Here is a 25,565-nt window from a genome sequence, read left to right as displayed (position 1 = left end):
TTAGGGTATGGTTAGGAATTGCCTGGGAACGTTGTACAGTTAGTTGGTGGATTTGGTAGACGGAGTGTATGTATGTGTGTGCGCGCGCATCTCTGTGTTTCTTCCGTGCCACTGCTTGACGATTAGTGTTGACATGTTTACGTCCCCGTAACTTAGTGGTTTGGTAAAAGAGAACAGATAGAACAACTACCAGACTTTACAAAAAAAAAATAAGTACTGGGGTCGATTCATTCGAGGCAGTGCTCCAGTATGGCCGAGGTCTAATGACTGAAACAAGTAAATGATAAAAGACATATATATATATATATATATATATATATATATATATATATATATATATATATATACAGGGGTTGGATAAAATAATGTAAACACCTTAAAATTTCAAACAAATTTATTTTAATACGGGGTAGGGCTACCTTTGGCAGTAATTACAGCTTAAATTTTACGAGGTATGGACTCGTACAAAGTTTGAATTGTTTTTAAACGAACTTTTGTCCATTCTTCAGCTAAAACAGTCTCCAGTTCTTGTAGTGATGATGGTTGAGGATATCGACTCCTTACTCGTTTTTCTAAAATGCGCCTTAAATGTTCAATAATATTGAGATCTAGGGACTGAGGTGGCCACATAAGATGTTCAACTTCACGAGAATGTTCCTTGTGCCATTCAGTAACAACTTTAGCTGTGTGAATTGGTGCATTATCATCCTGAAAGATTATGTTTCCCTCCGGAAACAGTTCTGCAACAATAGGATGAATTTGATCAGACAAAATGCTTAAATAGTCTTGACAATTAATTTTGCCATGAATGAAAACCATTGGGCCGGCAGATTTCCAAGATATAGTCCCTAAGATCATCACAGATCTTCCTCCATGTTTGGAGGAAGGTAGTCTGGGCCAGATGCTTCTTTTGGCTGTCTCCACACGTATACTCAGCCTGTGGTCAGAAATAAAGTAAAAGATGACTCATCCAAGAAAATAACATTCTTCCACTGCTCTAAGGACCAATTCTGTAGGTTTTTACTCCACCCTAAATGCTTTGCAACGTTTGTTTTTGAAAGTAGTGTTTTTTCTTATTGCAGTCCTCCCGTGAAATCTGGGCTTGTGCAGCTCCCGGCGAACAGTTTTTGTGGAAACTGGGTTCTCGAGGTGGTCATTAAGCTCTGCAGTAATTTTGGGAGCTGTACTTTTATGATCCTTTCTAACTAATCGTGTAAGAATCTCACGGTCCCTATCTGAAAGTTTTGGTTTTCATCTGGAGTTTTGTTTTGGCGAGGAGGCTTTCTCAAAGGCTGTCATTACTTTCGAGACAGTACTTCTTGATACACCAAACAGTTCAGCTGTTTTTGTTACGCTAGCGCCTGTCATACGAGCACCAGCAATTTGACCTCTTTGAAAGTCCGATAGATCTGTCATTTTAATAAATTTAAATTACCTTTTTCTGATGATATCTGAAAAGAAACATCAATTTTAGCAAAACATATTAAGCAATACTAATAATAGATAAAAAAAAACATTAAAAAAAAAACTTTTGACGGTTTTATAGATATTTCAAAATTATGATGCTATGATGCTAGGTGTTTCCATTATTTTGTCCAAACCCTGTATATATATATATAAGCATATTTGTGTGTATTTGTAAGTATATATATGTGTGTGTGTATTTATGTATTGTCTTTTTCAAGCCAAAAAGGCTTACATTAGTTACTCTAACGCTCGAGCTTCGTGTATAAACTTGTGACATATGTTATGCATGAAACTCGCATAACAGAATAATTGCAGTGGTGTTTTCAGCTTCGAGAATTACATATATATGGTTTTACAATATGTAAAGCATGTAAAACAGTGTATATATAATTTTTATTAGCTGAGAATACTACAGAAATTACTGAAGGGACTGGTGTTTCGAACCACTTAACAAAACTATATAAGTAGGAGAAAAGGAAGTAGAAAAACACATGGTATTATTAGCTATTTTTGGTGAAAGAACATCGATAGAGAAAACGGCTTTCAATCTGGTAAGAAAATATTTTCTTCTTCGACTTAAGTACTGAAATATCTTCAGGACCAATTCGCTAAAATAAGCTACTTTACGCTTTCAAACTCCACCAACAAATCCATAAAATAATAAAACACCATGAAACAGTTAATAGTGCACAGAAATGTAACTATCACTCTCCAAGTTTATTCTCACTCCATAGAGTCTGCCTGAAAGAATCTGTTTTTGCAACTTCTTAAAACATTCTAATGAAAAATGGATACAAGACTTGTATCACACATATGTAATTCTTGATAAACAATAATATATCCAATTCTATTACGGGAAAACGTTTAGGTAAAAAAAAATATCTATGTATACGCAATCAAATACATTTTGCAACTTTTGTACCATAGAAATGCTATTCATCTGAAATAATTGTACCAAATTACTTAATTGCTTCACAAAATTAATTTCTTCAGACTCATACATGCAAAGGTACCTACAAAGAAAATTAGAGGCATTTCGATGGGGATAAAATAGGATGTTAATATCATATCTGAGTAGACAAGTAATCATAGTGACCTCCATTTTTCTATAAACATATCGCGATTGAAAGTTTATGGATACAGTCCATACACAGAATATAAGGCACTTATAACAATACTCGTGTGTGTGTGTGTGTGTGTGTGTGTGTGTGTGTGTGTTCAACAGATATTTAATGATTTAATTAAATAGTTTAATTAATTACGATAAAATTAAGATGCATGTATATATATATTCAAATGTTCAGACCAACACACGCAGAGAAACGAACGCGCAGACAGAATATCAACTCAAGCATAACAACTAATCGAATCTTTCATTTCAAGCATATCAATAGAAAGTATAATCTCCATTCTGATTTTCATAAACAACAAAGGTGGATCTACCTGAAGAAACATCATTTGGTGAAACTAGTGGTTAGTAGTAATGATATAAACTGAAGAAATCTCCAGTTGGTTATATGTGTGCGCGTGCACACACACACACACAAACACACACACACACACACACACACACACACACACACACACACGCACGCACGCACGCATCCACCCACCCACATGTTGTTGTCTTATTGGTCGTTCGTTATTTGTTACCATTACAAATAGGAGAAGCATCCCGCCAGAAGTTAATTTTCATAAGTGAAGCCAATTTTGGTTCCCTAGAATAAATTACAATCATGTGATCTTTATGTGCTATTTAACTTCATTTTCTTTCTTTTCTTTTTCTTTTTCCGTTTGAACTACAAAGTCCTCCATGCTCGTATACAGGTATTTCGATTTATTTGAATCTCATCAGTTCTCGGCAATTCAGGATTTCCTACTTATACTATATTCCTTCACGAAAAGAGGGAGAGGGGGGAGGAAATATTTTAGCAAAGAGAAAGGTAGGGAAGATAAAGGCATTTCACTAAGAGGTTGTTCTGTTGCTTTCTTCTGTCATAGTTCGTTAATTGTGTAGAAGGAAAGCGAGAGATAGAAGTATATACAGTTATCTTCGAAGCTGGAGGCTTTTGAGTAATTATGGAAGTGTTTTGATCTTCAAAAGTAAAACAAAATTTTATATATATATGCATTTATGTTTATGTGTGAATTGTCGGTATGCTAATTAAAAATGTAATACCTGAGTGCGTATGAATGCATGTGTGTGTGTGTGTGTGTGTGTAGATGTTAGATATATATTTTAAAATACGTATATCTGTGCTTTTACACACATACATACATACATACATACATACATACATACATATTTATATATATACATCAATCTGCATGAATTTATAATTGTGATAACCCCACTGCCAAGTATATATTTTAAATAGTTAGTGCTAATAATTTATAAGCACGAATATGTTTCAATTCACTATGTAAGGTCATTTATATATTCAAAATCATATATATAAGCACACACACACATACACACTTTAGGGTGTACAATGACTTTGAATTGTGAGCTGAAATATCAGATTATAGTTTTGCAGTTTGTTTTTACCAGTGACCTGTACAGTAACAAGGTTGTAAAGGTTTTGTACTTTTTGTCATCTTTTACGCAGTCATTAACCCTTTAAATTGTAAGAAGGTTGGTTTATGCTTGTTATGTATGTATGTATGTATGTAGGTAGGTAGGTAGGTAGGTAGATCAAGGTACGATTAAGGTCATCTGAAAGCCTAATCAAACCGCAACAAAGGAACTCCGCGACATTTCTGGAAGGAGATCAGGAGGAAGGTAATTTTTAGTGTGATGGTCAGTCTTATATTTCTCTTAGGTTGTTCACAATGTGAGATAGGTTGCGTGTGTGGACAATGACTACACTAAAGTGGCGGCGTGTGTGGACAATGACTACACTAAAGGTTGAATTTTCAAGTATTTTATTAACCTGCATTGTTGTATTTACAAATAGACATTCAATAAATACACGGAACAATGTTCATTGAACATAATAGTCAGGAATCTTCTGTATTATAACACGCTGGGCAATATTATGAAAGTAGTCCAAGGAATTTAACTCACTGTATTATAACTGATGTTCGTTAATGGACATCACAAATTAAGGTGGATACCTTTTATTGAATACGACATAAGTATGTTACATAAAGAAAGTGACAGAGGGAGAGAGGACAATTCACTAAGACAAGTGACATAAAGTCCTCTGGATGGTTAGTGGTTCTCTGGTTAGGTTGAATTTCAGTCTTTTTATGGCTGTGAGAACTATCCTTCTAGAATCTTCAACCAAACTAGCGCGAAACCTTACGTACCTCCTTTGAAGTTTGCCGCCTCTTCAATAATATAACAGCTATATTCTTGTAGGCGTTAATAGCTTCTTTGGTGACATTTTTTTCTGTTATGGGAGTACAGTAATCGTGAGTGTAGCGTTCCATAACCCCGCCGCGACAGCTGAAAATCCGCGAAGTAGAAACAGAACTGTACTGTATATTCTTTTTATTATTATTATTAAAATTTGTTTGTATTTATTTTATTATAAATGCAAAACAACACCACGGAGGAATCGACATAAGCTTAAATAATAAACCGCGATAGGTGAACCGCGATATGGCGAGGGATTACTGTATATTTAATTTGTGGTTCTAGACTTGGAAAATTTGAGAGCTATAGTTCAAGTCTCAGTGGTGGTCTCGCTACAGTAGTCACCTTACAAGGCTTCCGAGATTAGTGTCCGAGAGTGTGAGGAAAGTGGTATCTTGGCCCAAAAGCTTGCAAGAGTGTGCTCCACTAACCTCATGTAAGGTGCCAGGTGATAGTGTTAGACCAGGCAACTGATTAAGTCTTTCATTCAGGTACGCCATGCCCTGAATTAAACATAGAACGCAAAAAGTAGGGACAAATACTACAAGGCATCCGGTTCCACCCTCCTACGGTTCAGCCAATCTATCGCTCTGAATTGATAGTTTTCTTATCGACCCCGAAAGAATGAAAAGGAATTAAATGTTTAGTTTATTCCAGAGTACTTACTTTTGAACCAGGCCCCACAACCGTTTTAAATATAAACTTGTTTATTACAACGCTAAGCAATCATTTTTCAAGAGTTTTCAATTCATTTTTGAAATAACTGTTGTAATTTATCAGTTGCATTGAATAAAATTCCTTAGTCCTACTCTCCTTCCCTTGGTGACCTAAGCACGTGCTTATATTATTTAATGGTTAATCAAGGTCTGATGTAACTATGTATGTATTTTCGAAATATCTGCATATACTCATGGATACATATACTGCTATTACAATTATTTGCTTCTAATGTCTATCAGGTGTATGTGTATGCGTCTAACATATGTGTATATATATCACAAACAGATAGACATATACGCATACACACACATATACATACAAGTGTGTGTGTGTGTGTGCGTGTATGTATAAACTTATTCGTGTATATGTGGGTGTTCGTAAATATTTGTATACGTAAACACACACACATACACTCACATATATATATATTTGAAACTTAGTGCATACATATATGTATATTCACTCATCTATATGTACATATTAATATTCGTAGATCCTGTAGATAGCTCTTCTTTTCTTTCTCCGTTACTTCTATCTCACTGTATGTGTGTTTGCATGTATATATCTCTACATGTTTGTATACCTATATCTTTCCATCTAGCCTTACAATTTTAGTTTCTCCCATGCTTTGTACACTTCATGTGCGCCTGCGTGCATGCGTGCGTGCGTGCATGCGTTCGTGTGTGTGTGTGTGTGTGTACGCTTCCAAAGATATTCATTTCCAATCCTTTAAATCTAACCTGAAAGAATATCCCTCCTCCTCCTCCTCCTTATTCCCCCTCTATCTTTTCTTTCCTTCGCACTCGACCCAGATCTACTGACCTCATCTCTTTTCTATTACCCTCCTACCATTATACCTAACGTACTTTCCTCTCCACCACCCAGCCATTTTTCACCCCCACCAAATCCTCATTTTTTACTATTTTGGTTTCTTTTAAATATCTAGCGCACCAAAAACAAAAACTTTACTTAAAGTGGAGCGGCCTGTGTGCATGTGTGCGTATTCATATATATATATCCTGTGATTGTATCTGTGTGTCTGTGTGTATACAAATGGTAATTAGACACATATGGACTGTATATTGTACAATTAAATTCGATGAAACGAGGTTTTTATTCACTGAAAATGCACAAGTGATTAAATTAGTCTATCTATTCGTACATCAGACACGCATGCACACACACATATTCATTACACACGCACACACAGGCACAAATAATATGAACCTTAAAATTACGATTAATACTAACCTGAAAATGCTGCAGTGAACCTTAAAATACGGAAAATTCCCTTCATACATAAAACCAAATGATTGATTATTTTATGTAAACTACAGTTACAAATTACCTTTAAAAAATTTTCAGATAATCGGAGGTAGTGGTTTCCGTCAATCTCCTATAATGAAATATCAGTCAATAGTGTAGCGACTACATACAACAATCTGTTGGTATATAGTGGTTTAAAAGAATCTGTTAAATATCATAGAATTACATAAATGAGTAGTAAGGAGAGGAAGAGAAAAACTGTATGTTATAACCCTCTATGTTCGATAAACATAAACTCGTCAATAGGACAATCATTTCACAATCTGATAAAGTAAAACTTTCCTCTTTGATATAATGACAGAAAAATATACTTCTCTACATTTATGAGCCGCCTATAAATATTGTAAAATTAATGAATTTTTTTTAAAAATGCGATGGAGAATATAAACAAGAAATCACAGTTAATATACAAGTCTACAGAAATTGGAGGAATCTGTTAGATATGCAGCCAGTGTTTACTGAAATGCTATTAATTATATAGGTATGACCACAAATCAATTCAAGAGCCGACTTCAACAGCATAGTTATAGATTCAGAGCATTCTAAAGAAGACTAGATTAAAAATATACATCATATCTATATTTTTGAAAAATAATAGCATTGTGATACTTGTTAGGCTTCCAATTCGCATTCAGTCTGGTATCACATTAGCCATTGAAAATGCGGTGGATCAGTGTTAGTTCCGTTGGAACATGTAACTAATGACGCTATTGTTCACCAAGCTATAGAAAATAGACATACGTACATACAAACCTATACACAAATATATACTAATTTACACAGACATAACCGCAACAGTAGACTGTAAAATATATTTTCACCCACCCCTAGATACCTCTAACATTCCTCGTCAGATACAAGGGAAACAGTCAAATCATTAATGTTACAGGTATCTAGGGGTGGGTGAAAATATATCTTACAGTAGCACCTGTAACAAAACACCTGTCACTAATGAATATTTGACCCGAATAAAGAAAATTTGGACCTCAGAACTCTGTGTATTCAATAAAATAGTGACCTACAATGTGTTTGCAGTGCCAGTACTCATACCAACATTTGGGCTGCTTGATTGGACGCTTGATGAGATCCGAGCCATTGATGTAAACACCTGAAAAACAGTAACAAGCACACATAATTTCCACATAAACAGTGACGTAGACCGCCTCTACCTAAAACGAAAACAAGGCGGCAGAGGCTTAAGGTCGATCCAAAACGCCTTTGGATGTCGCATCATATCCCTTCGGCAACATCTTTTAACCACCAAGTGTCGAAGTCCATCCCTTGACAAAGTTTGTATACACGAGGCTGATAACATCATAAAACTTGGAAGGCAGCTCCTTCATCAACACTCTTTGTCTGATAACATACCCAATACATACCCAAAGAATTGCACGAATCTATCGCAACGCATCATCAGATGAAAGGATGAGACTATACGAGCAGAAGACTATGCTGGGATATGTAACTAGAAAGTTTCGTGATGGTAGTAACATCGATCAGCAAAGCAGTTTATCGTGGACCAATAGCCAGATTACTACCCCCCACTTTGAAAGATATGTGTTTGCAATCCAGGAACAGGAAATATCAACCAAGCACCTGATGCACAAAAGGGATAGAGATGCGGGAAAAGCCGTAAAGGGTGACAACCGATGCAAACGTTGTGGAGTTCACACTGAAGATATCACCCACATCATAAGCAGTTGTCCGAAAATGTCATCACGGTCTTATCTACCGATGAGACATGACGTTGTAGCTAGGACGCTCTATAATGAAATCCGTCGGAAGGATAATCCCGAGGACAAAGAAATAAGAAACTACAGTATGAATTCGGGTTTCAGTTGCACAAAATCTCCTTGATTGTGTCGAGAACGATGAAAACTTATTGAAAATTTTGCGTAGACCTCTGAGCAGGTATCGCCAAGCTTTTGTTAAAATTTGATGCAGATTCTCTGCTCAACTTCCTCTGTCACGGTCAATGAGACGAACACACGCTACACATGGTTATTTCTAAACACTGCTGTAAACAGCGGAAGTGAGAGAGAACGTTAAAACTTAATGTGCATGCACAGCAGAGTACAAGGTTAGTCTGTGCCAAGCGGCCTCACTCTGCGTGCTTTAGCTTCCTTACTATGACAACAGTCCGGATATTGATCAGACCACGTATATGTATGTATGTATGTATATTGTATATACTGCTGTTGTTGCTTAGTCCAGGGTCGAGCCCGTTCAAGAAAACCTGAAATCTTTAATCAAATGTGTTTTAGACACAACAGCCCGTATTTGTTAATACGGTGTATCTAGCGCTCCATTATCCAATATGCCATTTTAAAGATCTTAAGGTGTAGTTTAAAGATTTGGCTGCTATTTCCAGATTATAAAACCGTAATTAACTCTCCTCTCGGCTCAGCAATTATATATTATGCTTTCTATAAATTAATTAATCATGTTAATTATTCATTCGCTATTGTTGTATTTCAACGTAATATATAACAAGGAGGCCATTATAAAAATAGAATAATTTAGTGTGAGATGGAAGGTACCCAGGGATGATTCTTGCATAAAAACAAAATAGTACAGTTGGTATTCACATATGTAATATAGTAGAGCAAGAAATATTAATTATCATTATATCGTTAACTATAGTTACTGATAAACAGGGCAAATATATCATCTTACTGAATAATTTTGGTCAGGTAAGACAAGGTAGACAACTCTGGAGTGTGAATTAATTTGAATTATAAATAGTATGGAGGCATGCAATGGAGAGGCAAGAATGGTGTTCAGCAGATACGGTGACAACTCCGAACGTGTTTCGATTACTACGAGTCTGCAAAATCAGAGGTGATCTGATTTGAACAACTGCCGCGACTAGACCAGTTGATAGACAGTCTGTAGAGCGCTGGTCAGTAATCATTACTATTAAGCTGATGAAAAGACCGATGGATTAGAAAAATATGAGTTGAGGGTCGGGTAGTTATTACCACTAGGCCAGTGGGTATGTAGTATCTATAAAGTCGGATACTTAATTAGACTGGTAAGGAGATAGTGCCACGAGAGTGTCAAACAAAACATGCTTTGTGACATTTGAAATTAAAATTATTGGGAAAATCAACCAAGGATGCCATCTGCGTACAAATATTAGAGTAAGATTTACGCTAACATTGTAGATGTTGGGAGCCAATAAATTCTAATTGATTAAAATACAACATTAGTGATGGGAGCATTCATGATCTCAAATAGCTTATTCTTGCAAAAGGAAATATATATATATAGGGGAGACAATCCAGAAATTTCAATCAATCGACAATTAATTAAGACAAGCAATTCAGTCTATGTCAACCTCCAACATAACTTGATCTGCGGTACAACTAATCTTCTTCTATGACTTTTCGAAGCTCACTTGATTGCTTTGCGACCAATATACCCAAGCCATATTCAATAAGGGTTTCAATGTTGCATTTTATTCACGAAGGACTAATGAAAACGTATTTAGTAAGAACTAGTATAATAAAGGTTCCTGGCTTAGTTATTGATGTATGTTGTATCATTCTTGACCATTACTAACGATATAAAAATTTCCCCGTTCACCACCACACTCATAAAAAGAAACAATCTTTCGACCAGTCACGTGCCATCATTATTTCTTAATTGAAGCATCTATTAATTGTGACAAATATTATTACGTCGTGTGTGTGTGTGTGTGTTTATACACGGTAGATAGATAGCTGATTGTGTACGCATATATGGATTTTACAAGTATTCATACAAACCTACAATACAAACACACGCACACACATACACATGTATGCATGTATGTATATGCACCCGTTGGTTTTAATAAGCGAGAGAGAAAGTACTCAGTCCGATAGTAGATAGAGTGCAACAGTTTATTCCGAGCGGTCCAGAGCAAAAGGCCACTTGATCGATTACAATTGAAATATTTCACTGATTTATCAAACCAGAAAGCATGAAAGGTGAAGTGGAGCTCAACAGTAATTGAACACACAAAAAGGGCGTGGCTACCATAGGGCGGAGCTACCATAAGGGGATTTGGTTATCCGTAAAGGGGCGTGATTCTTGTAGAGTGGGAGTGGCTATATAACAATGGATTTTGTCCGGTACTCTAACCATACTACCTCATTCACTGTCTTCTAATTTCGCTACACGGACACATATTTGGGGTGGATACAAATCGACCCTCAGTATTTGACTGGTTGTAATTATTGGAGTCAGTCTAATCCACTTATACCCTATGGTACTTAGTACCGAGGCTGATTTAATCCACTTTGTCGCATTCTTTAAGATGTGTATCGCTTTGGTGTCATAGTAGATACCATGTGGCCGACATATGAAAAAGAATATACTTTTCTACTCTAGGCACAAGACCCGAAATTTTGTGGGGAGGGGGGGCAGTCGATTAGATCGACCCCAGTACGCAACTGGTACTTAATTTATCGACCCCAAGAGGACATATGAAAAAGAATATAAAACGTAAAAAGAAAAGCCACTACTCAGTCACCTGGCCTGTCAGAAACAGCAGTCAAATCTTCATCAAAATCACCCCTTTCTATTTTCAAAAGAGTCACCGTATATGTCGTTCTAGATAAATAGTATCTAAATATTAAAAAACAAAAGTGGTGGGGGTCAAGACCGGAACGTTTCTTATCATATGCTTGCTGGATTTCTGGCTGAGCACTCATCAATAAGAGCAATAAAATAAATCAAAAATGTTAATATTATCGGAAGTCTGATAGAAACACGCCCTACTTTGCATTTCATGATGACATGTTGATGCTCAAATATTTAACACAAAATGACATCTCGTCAACATGTAATGAACAAAACGTTACTATACTTACCCTTACCTCAATCTTTCTGTACCTGTTTTATTTTTCTTTCCGCTCTTGTTGTTGTTATTATTATTAAGGCGGCGAGCTGAGAGAGAGAGAGAGAGAGAGAGAGAGAGAGAGAGAGAGAGAGAGAGAGAGAGAGAGAGAGAAGAGAGAGAGAGAGAGAGAGAGAGAGAGAGGAGAGAGAGAGAAAGCTTATTTCTAAATGGTCTTTAAACATACATACACAATATACATTACTTTTGTCACTTGAAGTAACAATTATTTTCGCGAAAAAACTTACTTTCAAAGTATATAAATCGCCTTTTCTAAGTTATATGATTTTAAGAATCAGTGTGAAATTTTAAAAATGTAATTTTTATATCAAAGGAAAGTGTGATGGATCTGCTTATTATTTAACAATCGTTGGAATTGAAAAAATGTGTTGTTCCCTGTTAAATTATACAAAATATATAAATTTTCAAAGGGGGTATAGACTTTTGCAAGGCAGTGTATTTCTTGAATGCTCGCACCTTAAATTAAAGAAATAGCTTGGTTTAAATAATGATTTCTAATTTGAATTTTTCCCCTATTTCCTTCTTCCCTCCAGAGGATTTGGTTTTGTTACCTTTCGTGATCCTGCAAGTGTAGAAAAAGTACTGGCAAACGGACCACACGACTTGGATTCCAAGACGGTAAATATACATTCTTATAAACTTTTTGACATACTTATATCTGTGTGCCTCTTGACGGTTTTGTGTTTTCATGCATTTCTCTGAAGCAGGGGTAGGAGAACTTCATACTGCTAAAGGCGTATTGCAAGTACGTAAAGACCCTTTAAGGTCACATCTGACAGAGAAAAATAATAAGCCTTTAATTTTTACAACTTCACATATGATGCTTAAACCTTGTTTGTACAGTGAGATTACAATTACTACTATTTGATTTAGAGTTCTACGCATATTGTCATTATCCAGTAGGCTTTCAATATAGTGGTTAGTCGCCCACTGTATTTAGCAGTGATACTAATTATGATATACAGAGCATACGTAGTGGAAATTAAGATAAACACCAGTATAAATAACTAGTTCCTATGTACGCAATGGTGAAACGTACGTAGGAACAAAATATTCTACTGGTGTTTATCTTAATTTCTATGTTACTTATATTAATTGCTCTGTTTTTGCTTCAAAGACTTAACATCTTTTCTCTATGTAGTTCCCTTCCTAGTCTCTTATGCCGTAACATTAGCCCATTCCGTGTCTTCGTGTAATTGTGTGTGCGCGCGTGGTGTGCATGTGTGTGTTTATGTAGATGCAGTACAGCCAAATGGTTAGGAAGCTCGCTTCGTAATCACGAGATTTCGGGTTTGATACTTCTCTGTAGCATATTGATCTTGGGTCTTTTACTATAGCTTCAGATCAGCCAAAGCCTAGTAAATGAAACAGGGTATATGCAATCAATATGGAAATCCGTTGAATACACTGTGACTTGTAATTTAAAGGGCCAGCCATGGGTACAGTGTGTGCCACGTTGACTCCGCCTCGCAGTTACGTCTACAGGACACGCGTCCAACCACTAACGCAGTAGTTCAATGTGCAAGAACTTTAGTTAAGCGAAAGGAGTGAATATTACTTATTGAAATCAATAGAACTCTATGTGTGTGCATATAAGTGCAAGCCAGACTTAGTCTTTTAGTTTTGCTTGCGATGTTGAAGTCTTGGGTTCGATACCGTTGCGTGACATCTTGTGCAAGTAGCTCTTATCATAGCCTAGTGAGAGAAACTAGGTGAACGGAAACTATGTGAAAGCCCGTTGGATAGTAGCTATTAGTAAAATTTCAACCTTGTCACAGCTGATTCATTCTGGGAATTACGTTAAGAGTTCACGCGTGCGTAATTCATCAAACAATTGGAACATTCATCATCGAAATCGGAGAAGGAACTATTGACTATTTATAGAATATATTTCATATAAGTATATGAGCATGTATGTATATGCATACAAAATACGTGTGTGTGTGTGTGTGTGTGTGTGTGTGTGTGTGTGTGTGTGTTGACGTAGCACAGCCAAATAATTAAGAATTTTCCATTATAATCATTAAATCCTGGGTTCGAGCATTTTGAGCAAGGATCTTTTACCATCGCCTCGGTTGGACCCTACTTTCTGAGTTAAATTGGATCAACAGAAATTGTATGGAAATATGTCGGATGGACTGTACCTGTAATTTCAAGGACCAGTCTTGTCACACTGTGTCACGCTATATCCACCTGACAATTACGGAATACTCACCCACTTACACACTAATTCAATGAACATTTAGCTAAATTGATCGAACATCCAGAATACCATCGTCGAAACCGTAGGAGAATCTATTTTGATATGTGATTGTGCATGTATGTGTTATACACACGCATACACACACACACACACACACAAATGTATGTATGTATATATGTATGCATTGTACATAGCAGTTCCGCCAAAGGAATGATTGAATACGCACCAGGCTACCAGGCTTTAAAAAATCAATACTGTCGAGTTGTTCGACTGAACTCTCCAAGACGATGCCCCAGCATGGTTACAGTCCAATGACTGAAACAAGTAAAAGATAAAGTTGTGGTGTGCGTGAGAGAGAGCGGGGGAGGGAGAGAGAGAGAGGGGGAGAGAGAGAGAGAGAGAGGAAAGGAGAGAGAGAGAGATAAAAACAGCGAATCGCCAGAGTTGTTAGAATTCTTCACAATGTTTGTCCCAACTCTCTGTGATCTAAGTTCATACGCTGTTGGGGCTAATTTTACCCTTATCTTTGTGGGGGGGGGGGGGGTGAATAAAAATGAAAACTTAAGGGATCTAGTGAAGTGGTTTGATGGAAATGGGAAAAGCATCGGAGCGATGCATTGCAGTATTTGTACCGACTATGACTTCTGAGAACAACGCATGCAACGACACTGGCTCCAGCCACATTGGCATCTCCTTTCCCTTGGAATGATATCTATAGTGTGGAGAGGGGTAACTTCCATGCATAGGCCACGGTGGACTAGTCTAGGTCTGCATTGTAATACGGGTGCAAAAATATGGTCAATAGAGGCTTGTTATAATGCGTGTATAGATGTGTACACGTCCAATATTTATGCATAGGCGCAGGCGTGGTTGTGTGGTAAGAAGCTTGCTTCCCAACTACATGGACCCGGATTCAGTCCTAATGCGTGGCACCTTGGGCAAGTGTCTTCTACAACAGCCACGAGTCGACCAAAGCCTTGTGAGTAGATTTGGTAGACGGTAACTAAAAGAAACCCGTCGTTTATATGTGTGTGTGGGGGTGTATTTGTCTTCCATCATCATCACCATCGCTTGACAGCGACGGTGCGTTTACGTCCCCGTGACTTAACGGTTCGGTAAAAGAGACCGAAAGTCGATTTCTTTGACTAAAATACTTTAGAGCGGTGCTCCAGCATGGCCATGATCTGACTGAAACAAGTAAAAGAACAAAAGAATACAAGAGGTGACTCCACGTCTCCAGCGTCACTCGGACTCACAGTTTTCGTCACTCGGGCTCATCACAGATTTTGCATAAGACACATGCCTGCTCGAAGAATTTCACGTTTTCCCGCTTTGTTTCTAGCCCCAAATGGCTTTTTTTTTTAATATCTAGCACACTATGTCTTTCTCCATTTCTAGGTTAAGGGTAAAAATGAAACAACCCTGCAAAACACAACTGATCTTTACACATACACACGCACAGAATAACAGCAATCAAGTAACGACAGCGGATTGCACAACTAACACCAGTGATCTGACTGTACTCTTGACAAGAGATGTCAGTTAGTCTTTTACACCTACCAGGCTCGTTCGTATTAGCCCGGGTTGCTGGATAATTTTTCGTTCCTTTAAGAATATTGTAGAACGGAAACTTTTCATAAATTGAAAGTTAAATCTTAATCTCTATAGAAATTTATTGCTTCAAGAAAACTTTGAATTTGAATAACTTTCAATTTTCACGATTATAGATAGCAACTCGAGCTGTAACTTCTGATCCCGAGTCAGGCGCGTATGAACGATGTCGAGAGAACGTCTGCTACGAATAATGTTTTTTGATACAAGCACCTCTAAGACGACCGCCAGACGCTGAACGAAAATAACTGAACTGCGACCAGGATCTATAAAAGGAGCCCGAGTTATTGGCTGCAGTTACATACTTGAAGTCACTGTTGGCAGAAATTAAATCAGCTTGCAAATACACGTTCACTTTACTTCCACGCGAATAGCTTCCTTCAAATCATCCAAGGGCTTATGCGCATACACACGTGCCTTGAGGTTTCCCCACAAGAAATAATCACACATGGACAAATCAGGGGACCGAGAGGTCCAAGGAATATCAGCAAACCTGGAAATGAGGCGGTCGCCGAAAGAGAGGGTGAAAAACATCCATTGATGCTCTGGCTGTGTGGGCCGTCGCCCCATCCTGCTGAAACCACACACGTCAAATAGGCATACGTTTTCGTAGTAATTCAGGCACAAAGAAGTTGTTTATCATCTCGATGTAACGCTCGGAATCCACAGTAACAGCATTTCCATTATTGTCTTCAAAAAAGTAAGGACCAATGACGGCAGTTTTTCCAGCAGCACACCAGACCGTCACTTTTGAGCTGTGCAGTGGTCTTTCGTGCAGTTCTCTCAGATTTTAAAGAGCCCAATACTTATTACTCAGCCTCCCACTGGGGCTGAGTAATAACCATTTCAAAAATGTCCGTCCTCTCTGACCCAATAAATAATCGTTACTTCTTTCATCACTCAACAGTATAATCTCTATAATATGTGCACACACACACACACACACACTCTATCGTTGTAAAGGTAGTTTAAGTTCGCTTCTCATTCGCAAGTTCTAAGGCTCAATTTTATAACATGGCATCTGGAGTAAAGGCTCTTTTTCGGCAACCTCAGGTCAATGCATGTGTGTAAAAGCCCACTGGATGTATATATTTTTCTATAGTTCAAAAGTCCAGCCTTGTCCCACTGATTCCACCGTACACGTATCTGTGATATATTCAGTCACTTACAGGCTGATTTAACGGGCATTGTTGACATTGATTTAGCAATCCTGTCTTATTGACATGTGAGACTTGAAGGATATTTGACGGTTAGTTCTGAAGAACTGGCTGTCAAGTTCAGGTTGCCCATAGAATCGATTCTAACCTCTCCTTTAGTGGGTGAATTCGTGTCAATTTTAGAAATCATCATTTTAGAAAATGAGACAAAATACTTTGGTTTTATTTACGTTCTGCGTTCAAATTATTCCAAGGTGTAACGTCGGTTTTCATTCATCCGAAGGTGTAGGTGGGTGTCGGTAAAATCGACTGTTATTTCCATATAAAATATGTGGCTTTTATTCCTCTGAAGGAGCGTTGAGGGGGACTGTAGATAAAATCGCTGTTCCTTCAATCTAAAATGTGTGACCTTGTGTGTCAGTAATAGTATTATCAGTGTCTCTTCCACAAACATTAGAATTCTGGATCAGTTTGTGCCTCATCCCAATTTACAATGTTGGTGAATCGACTTCGGTTTATTTATTATAAATAATTTCCATACTGAAGTCTGAGCAGGGGAAAAATAGACAGGTAGATAATGTGCATGTGCGCTTGGCTGTACAAAAGAGAAACACGTGGTAGAGTTTATATTTCCAAGGCTGTGACTCCACTCCGTAGCTTTTTAGTGTTTTCTCTGTCACACATATGTAGGTTTCAACCATTATTAGCCCAGCTCATAAAAAATAAAGTTATTGGTGACCGAAATGTATCCGGCTGTAGGTGATTTGTCTCGCATTTCTCGAGGAAATCAGAGTAACATTTAAATTATACGGGAACTTCTTGGGCTTCGTTCGAAACAATGTCGAATAAAGCAGAAGAACAATTGAGAAAGAAACTAGTTGTGTCGCATTGTTATTATGTGATTATATATTTATATATATATATGTTTCATACGAATGAATATTTCACACCGACATAGGGATGGAATTAAAATATTTTCTCAACAAAATTTGTGCATATTTGTGCGCGCGCGTATTTATGTATATATATATATATATATATATATATATATATATATATATAACATGAACAGGTGTGTTTTGCTTGAAGTAATTACCTAGTCATGAAATAGCCTTAAGATCCCAGTAACATATACATCAATATTAAACTACAAAAGAAATGTAGTTCACATTATAGACTTCCCTCGTATATAGCAATGAAATAAATAGATTGTCTAAATAATAAATATATACTCGCAGGTAAGTAGTTGTGTTTATTATCACGTTCAAAGTAATAAATACAAAGTAGAAGAGAACTTTGTTTTGTACCTTTGGGGAAGATTTTTGTTACATAAGAAGTTGCATGTCCTGTCCATTGATAGTCTTCAGACAGGTTGAATTACCTGAACAATATACCTTTGTTTGGATATTATATTCCCTTCTCTGCGACTTTTTCTTTTAATTCTATAATATGTTAACAAATTTATTTAATTTTTGGAGCTGCGTACGGTACTACTACAAAATTTTAATGAATGGAATTGACATTGGTTATTTGAAGCAAAGCTCTAAAATCCAAAACTTTTTCATAAAGCTAACTGAATATTTCCACCTATTATAAAAAATTTTAAAAAAACATAACGTATATGTTATCTCCTTGGAGAAAAAAAATGTTAGGAATCGAACCCTGAAAGGTTTCATGCGCACTGGATATAATAAGAACAAATAAAATGAGATATAAGTTCGACTTCTTCCAAACGTAGCTTATAATTTTTGCCCATCATTTTTCAGTAAATTTGTTAGCATTTGTGTGTGCGTATATATTGGCATACATGACCATATTATACTGACGAGTAGAGGTTGTATAATACTACAATAACTACGAAATCATGATCTATAATTTAGTCTGTTTTTAAGGGGCTGGCTTTGAGAGTTGCATTTCATCACGTTCGATAAAAATGTGTTTTTTATGGTAGTCTGACCTTAGAGTCCCTCATAGCGTGAGGCATATTGTATAGTAATGCCCTTATATAAATAAATTTAATAGTTATGTATATATTTTTCGTTTCCATTCTACAGGTCGACCCTAAAGTAGCATTTCCTAGGAAAGCACAACCAAAGGTAAAGGATATTTATATTTTTTTTTGGTCTAAACTTTGATATGTTTTATAAGTTCTGCTATTTTTCTCAAACCTAATTGTTGTTTTATAGTTTGAAACTCATTTTCAGCATTTTGTGAAATATATACATACATATTTTTAAAAATTCCATTATTATTTATGTAATATGTCCTTGCATAGTCAAGGCCAAATAAAAAAAATAAAACAAAATTTTTTTTTTAAATCTATAAAAATGTATATGTTATTATTATAAAATGAATAATTATTTATATGTGCATACTTGCGTGAATATTCTGACATGAATATTTATTGATGGTATAAAAAGAAAAGTATTTATTTATTAAATAAGTATTCTTCTGAGAATGGAAAAAAAAAACTTTGTACCAAAAACAAGTAATAAGTAACACACACACACACACACACACACACACACACACACACACACACACACAAATATACGCACACTCTATAAAAGACATAAAGTATGCCTTGTGGATATGTTGTCTATAGAAAAGTTATGACTTCAAAACTTACCTGGGATTAAACCTCATCTGGATATTGCTCTGACAGTGCTAATCTAAAAACTACTCGGAATTCAAACAAATATGGATATTTGTGTTGATAGGAGAAACGTGTATTCAAAACCTGCCTGGAATTCAAACAAATGTGGATATTGTGATGGTGAATGCACATGTTACCAAGGACTTTAACCAAAAAATTTTCCCATTTGTCATGTATTCATAATGACTATCTTGTCTGCGAGGAACATTTTATCTTTTGTTTATTCCATCCCCTGCCAAATATGATTATTTGGAAATTTTTTAAAATTGATTTTTATAAAAATGAAAAAAATATAACACAATTCCCCCAAAAAAAATTTTAAGTAAAAAGATAAAAAAGAAACGGAGTATAAAACAGAAAAAAAAAGTAAAACTGAATTGTGAGAGTTTTTGAAAAAAAAGAACGAACTTTTTATTTACAATTTATAATACTTTGAAATCGCGTTCTATTCTCTCTGTTTACACACCTACAATTTGACTCACGGAGCTATAAACTGTGCACATAAACATATATATTCACAAAAATACTCTGTATTTAGTTCCGCTCGTATTTTGTCCCTTTTACCTTTCATTCTAAAGCAGTACGATTGAATAATTATTAAAGTTCTAGATCGATATAAATGACTGAAACCAATAAAAACCACACACACACACACACACACTCTGTTGCCACTCCGAGTTATTATGCATTTTAGACACAAAAACATCCATACAATATTGAAATAAAATGGAACAGCAAACTTTGGATCAATTTAATTTTTTTCTCTCCCGGATATTTCTTTGACAAAACGAATCAAAGAATAACAGCAACAACATCGCCGATGATGATTGTGCTGATAGAAGACCAAAAAAAAAATAATCTAATAAATATGACAAAGAAAACAATTTTAGCTTTTTTTTTTTTTTTTTTTTAACTGTAACAAGAAATTCCAGCAAGAAGGATTCGTTTTTGTTTGTTTGTTTTTCATGTGTGTAAATCTGCAGAGTTCATTTCAAATCGTAATATTTGTGTCAAACAACGGATATTCACTATGAAAACCAAGGAAAAATCTACGAAAAGTTAAGCAAGAACAACAAAATATTTTCTTTATGTATTTGTTTATTCATTTTTGCTAAGGAGAATAATAATGGAAATAAAAACCAATCAATTTAATTCTCGAAGATTAAAAAAGAAACTGCAAATGCTCAAAAGAAACAGGAAGCCAAAAGAATTTTGTAAAACTGAAAATATGACAGAATACATAGTAAAAAAAAAACAAAAAAAACATCGAATGTTTCTGTTATTAATAGTCATTTCTTTTACTTTGCCACAAGGGTGGTGAACAGGGGAACATTGCAGAAATCAAATTTAAAAAAGAAAAAGGTAATGACAATAATAATAATGAACACTGTCAAGTGTTGGATGTAATAATTAATACTTCACTAAATTTGAGTTGATTTGTGGTTTTGTAAATTTCAGTTTTACTTAAGCCGATAAAATAAACTGATATAAGGGCCTATTCGATAACTACCCGTATTATAATTACATCAACCCTGTTGATGTTCTTTAAACTCAGATATGACCATCCTGTCTCTTACTCAGAAATAGTGCATTTTTAGGAGTACTGTAGCTTTCCATTTTAGAGATGCGCGCGCGCGATATGGTGGCTATTTGGCTATTATTGATCACAGGTTGAGTGATGCCACTTCCGCACCGTATCGGTTCCCTCATCAATATGTGTTATTATATTAGACGAGTATTTTCATATACAGTGGTGTGGTACAGCGGAGGGTGTAGTGGTGGTGAGTATATTGCTATGTAGAAGGAGTTATGGTGCTATGGCAGAGTAAATATGTTGCTGTGGTAACTCTTGTCAATGTCTGAGTTGGTATCTTGCTACCTTCCATACCTTTGTATAAGTACCAGTTATGTCCTGAGTTCGATTCAGTCGTCGACTTATCCTCCAACCTTTTTCCTCCCATGTATAGTTCTTGTGTTGTTGTTGTTGTTGTAAGGGCGGTTGTGGGGTAGTAGTTACAACCTTTGACCTTCTGAATAAATACCGAGGATCGACTTCGTATTTTATCTTTGTTCTAGCCATGATCAACCATTTTTTTTTTATCCAGTGTCCTTAAGACAGAAGGGTGTAATTGGAGGGAGAAGTACCTGCTATTTTTTTAGTAAGGAGAGCGACTGAGTTGACATATTGTTATTGGTGTTTAGTTTCATATCAGCCTTGCCCCTCCCGACTTAAGAATATTTAACACTATATTATCTAATACTTTTCCTGTTTTAAGAAGAGTGATTTAGCTGCTATTTCTAACCGGTTGATTTATCACGTCGAGCAAACGAAGGAGCTCGATGTACCAGTAATCTACTGGAGTTTGAATCGATCAACGTATTCCTTCCTAACAAATTCTGTGGCTTTGTGCCAAAGCTAGAAATTATCGTTGTTGTTGCTATTATTCTGATGCCAGATGCGGAAGAATCCAGCTGAGAAGACAGGAAACTAGCGGGAGAGGAGAGAAGACGGGGTATAGACCAAGAATGTTGCTCTCTCTCGCACTCTGCCTATCTTTCTCTCTGCCCTTTTCTCCCTTTCCTTTCCCTCATTCCATGAATGAATCCTCTCCTCCCACTCTGTTACCCGTCGCAACTAAGTCAAACTGCTACACTTAAGTAAACGCATACAAATGGACGAGTCTATTTGTTTTCTCTCTAATGGGTGAGTTTATATACACAAAGGAATCGCTGAAAGACGGCTCTTTATGTCGCTGTCTTTATTTAACCCCAGCACAACCCTGATTGAGCAGAACTATGATCAGAGGCGTTCCAACCGTGACTATCCGTCTTTTCGTATATCCATCGAGCTAAATGTCCAACGTACCTCACATCTTTAAGGTAGTAAGGATCGTGATTCGAGAATATGCCTGTTATTTCTAGCAGGTTTCTTTGTTAACTCATTTGTATTTTGTATTCCAGATGGTCCCGTTTATATGGGGATGGAGTTGATCGGCAGAATGGGTAGAAAATCGAGGAAATTAACTTGAAGCAGCAGTACTTAGTTACGTTTCTAAATGTTCTGAGTTTAAATCCTGCCGGAATCAACTTTCAGTTTTTATCCTTTCGGGGTCACTAAAATAAGTAACCAACCAGTCAACGAGGGAGTCCTTTTTTGCCCACCAATTATGGGGAAATTCCTCGCCTACAGCTGACGAAATCTTCGGAAACAACAAAATACCCCAAATGAGAAACAATTGTCATAATCCTTCAGATCAAAACGGTAAAGTTACATATCTCGATGTGGATTCGAAAAATTAAAATATTATTCTCTGTCCAGATGTGACTGCACTTGCAGTTCGCCTCTTGGGACCCTACTGAAAAGGTTTCGCATCCCGACGTTATGCGATCACTCGATATACTAAAAACAGCACTGAATTTCCCATTCAAATCACATCCTACTGTTTTAAAAGAAGAAAAATAAGTTAGATTATTGGTGTTTACATAATTCCATATAAAGGTGGGATGGACACATCTGGAATACATTTAATCGTACATGGATCCTACTGGATCAGAGGTGACCTAAGACTAAACAACAACAGAGATATTAAAGACGAAGATGAGTTTGGCTGAATTTATAATGCCCTTATGAGAGCGACATCCTACTTTAGTCACTATACCAATGCAAGCAACACGAACCAATGAGGGGAGGCTCCCTACTCCGTCACTACATCTACCAGATCTTCAAGTCGCACCACTAGTGGTTTACATGCAGCAGTCATTAGGATTAGTGAGGTTATCGCTACAGTTATTCATGTCTTTGCTTTATTCTGTCCGTTCAGAAAATTGGACTTGGTTGTGATCTTTTATCCTTTGCGTATATCATTCACTGGACTGCAGCCATGCTGGAACACCGCCTTCGGGGCTTTAGTCGAACAAATCGCCTCCGGTACTTATTCTCTCTTTTGCCGAACCGCTGTTACGGTAACGTAAACCAACACCAGGTGTCAAGTGGTAGTATGATATACATACACGCACACATATACACACACGACAGGCTTCTTTCAGCTACTGCCAACCAAATCTTCTCACAAGGCTCGCCAACACACACGTGTGTGTGTTTGGAGATAATTCGGCATGTAGATGGTCGATAAGTAGTTGTTAGAACATCGGATAGAATGTTTTGTGGTATACATTCCGAGTTCAAACCCTGCTGAGGTCAACTTAAATTTATTTTTCTTTTTTTAACGGAGGGTCGATAAATAAGTATATTATTGATTCTCTCTCTCTCCCTCTCCCTCTCCTATTCATTCTGTCCTCCCTCCTTTCTCTCCCTTCTCTCCGTAAGAAATAATCTGTATTCAGATCTGGAATGGAATAGACACCACCAGATTTAAAATAAAGGACATGTCGTTTGTCATGGCGACAGCCTTAAAGATTCGCCTGTCTGCACTGGAGATAGCAACTGTAACAAGCTGTATCCGTTGCCTGTCCAAAAGTAGTCCTTCATCTTTAGTATTTCGTCTGTATAAGTTTTATAGTTTTTGCTAGTAAATATACTATTGTAATTTGAGGTTAATTAGCCATGTTCTTAGCATTTCAGTCATAATCATCCAGTTTTTTTTTTTTGGGGGGGGGGATTCAAGCATAATGTAGGATTGTCCAGTATGTAATTTTTCTTTTCTGGATGGTAAGATGTAACATGAGGAACTCACGTAGGTTCCCAACCACACACATATCTTTGGTGCGTTGACATCGTTTCATGTCAACAAATTCGGATCTTTGGTAGCCTAGCATACTTCACATTAGATGTAATGGGTTATTTGCACACAACAGTGCCGTCTCTTTCTATTGTTCGAATGTCAGTTCTATGATTGTTCTAGAAAGTTTCTTCGCTATCTGTGCGTGATGTGTATGATTTAGAGATGTAACTCCTATTGTATGTGTGTGGTATGTTTATTTTAGCATACGATCATTTCTGAACGTGCAAACTTATGACCAAAGGCGTTCCAGCCATAGCCATATCTCTTCCCCGAGTTCAATGAACCCAAGCTCACATTTTTCAGTATATTTTTTTCTAAAACGGTAGATGCGATGCGAGTGAAACTTAACTGCAGTTTCTCTCGAGTCGAGCGACCGTGTAGAAACTCCCTTGTTGATTCGTGTTGTTGAATGCCATAGTTTATCTTACTCGAAGACTCTTGTGGTGGTGTTACTTGCAGATAACAGAATGATGATGTTTGGTGCAGCTTGTAGGTGGTGTTGCGCTGACCCTCGTAAATTTTCAAAGCAAAACTTCGAGTGATCAAAATGCGAGACTTGGTGTCTGCTCCCAGTTTCCAAACGAAGTGATTTCACTCTATAACCTCTCTAATGTTCTTCGGATAAGCATTATTCACACACCATCTGTTTCGTCTCAGTCTTTTGCCCTATAAAAACTTTTATTGGATGAAAAAGTGGGGTCATGGAATCGGTTGGCACAGCCCATTTTTGGCGAGACATACACATGCGTGGCGTAGGGTGCGCAGGGGATTTGTGAACAAGCTTTATCAGTCCATATATAAATGAAAGACGACTTAATGTAATGTTTCAAAGCAAGCGCCAAATTTTAACTTTTACGTCGTTCCCTCAGACGTATCAACACCAATATGATAGATTACAATCTGATAGAGTGCTTGTGGTTTTATGAGGTCTCTGGTGAGGGACCCGTCATCTATGGTCAAGAAAAAGAATTTTTCAACGGTCAGACGTCATCAAGACACTTCCTCTGGCAGGTCCAGATCACCACCAAAGGAATAGCGGGTTGATAAGAGCTATCACTGTGCAGCTCAAGTTAGCAGATCCCACTCTCGGACATGCGTGCATGATGACATTATGTAAAAGTGGTGACATCCGTTTGGCAAGACCCAAGAGAACCATGTGGCCTCTTAACTCTCTTGATTTGAATAATCTGGCCTGTTTCACCAATGGTGTCGTCAGCAGTTGACTGACCGGCAGCTCCACGTAGGAGCTGCTGTTGTGAGCGTGATGGATAAACATGTTGGGGAGTTGGGGGGGGGGCTATCTAATCCTAGTTTGCAGTTACTTTTGTGGCTACATTGGGGCTGAAGAAGATTTTATAAAATGTTTCTTTGCTGTATCTAGCCAATCGTGTTTGTCAGCAGGTGTTTATTTTTGTT

At 36.9% G+C, this 25,565-nt stretch overlaps 1 protein-coding gene across 2 annotated transcripts in view; it reads left to right on the top strand.

Annotated features, from left to right (window-relative positions):
• The window catches only part of LOC106872072 (RNA-binding protein Musashi homolog 2), a 297,794-nt gene that overhangs the window by 100,159 nt on the left and 172,070 nt on the right, over positions 1–25,565 (top strand). For both annotated transcript variants that reach the window (XM_014918924.3, XM_089353366.1), the window contains exons 4-5: positions 12,314–12,398; positions 18,806–18,847. In XM_014918924.3, the coding sequence (XP_014774410.1) occupies positions 12,314–12,398; positions 18,806–18,847 (127 nt within the window). The remainder of the gene's footprint in view (positions 1–12,313; positions 12,399–18,805; positions 18,848–25,565) is intronic.

The sequence above is a fragment of the Octopus bimaculoides genome, chromosome 6 (genome assembly GCF_046866305.1).
Source record: "Octopus bimaculoides isolate indiv1 chromosome 6, ASM4686630v1, whole genome shotgun sequence".
In the NCBI taxonomy this organism is placed as follows: Eukaryota; Metazoa; Mollusca; class Cephalopoda; order Octopoda; family Octopodidae; genus Octopus; species Octopus bimaculoides.
The sequence above is the reverse complement of the archived record's forward strand: the minus strand, read 5'-3'. Positions and strand labels throughout refer to the sequence as shown.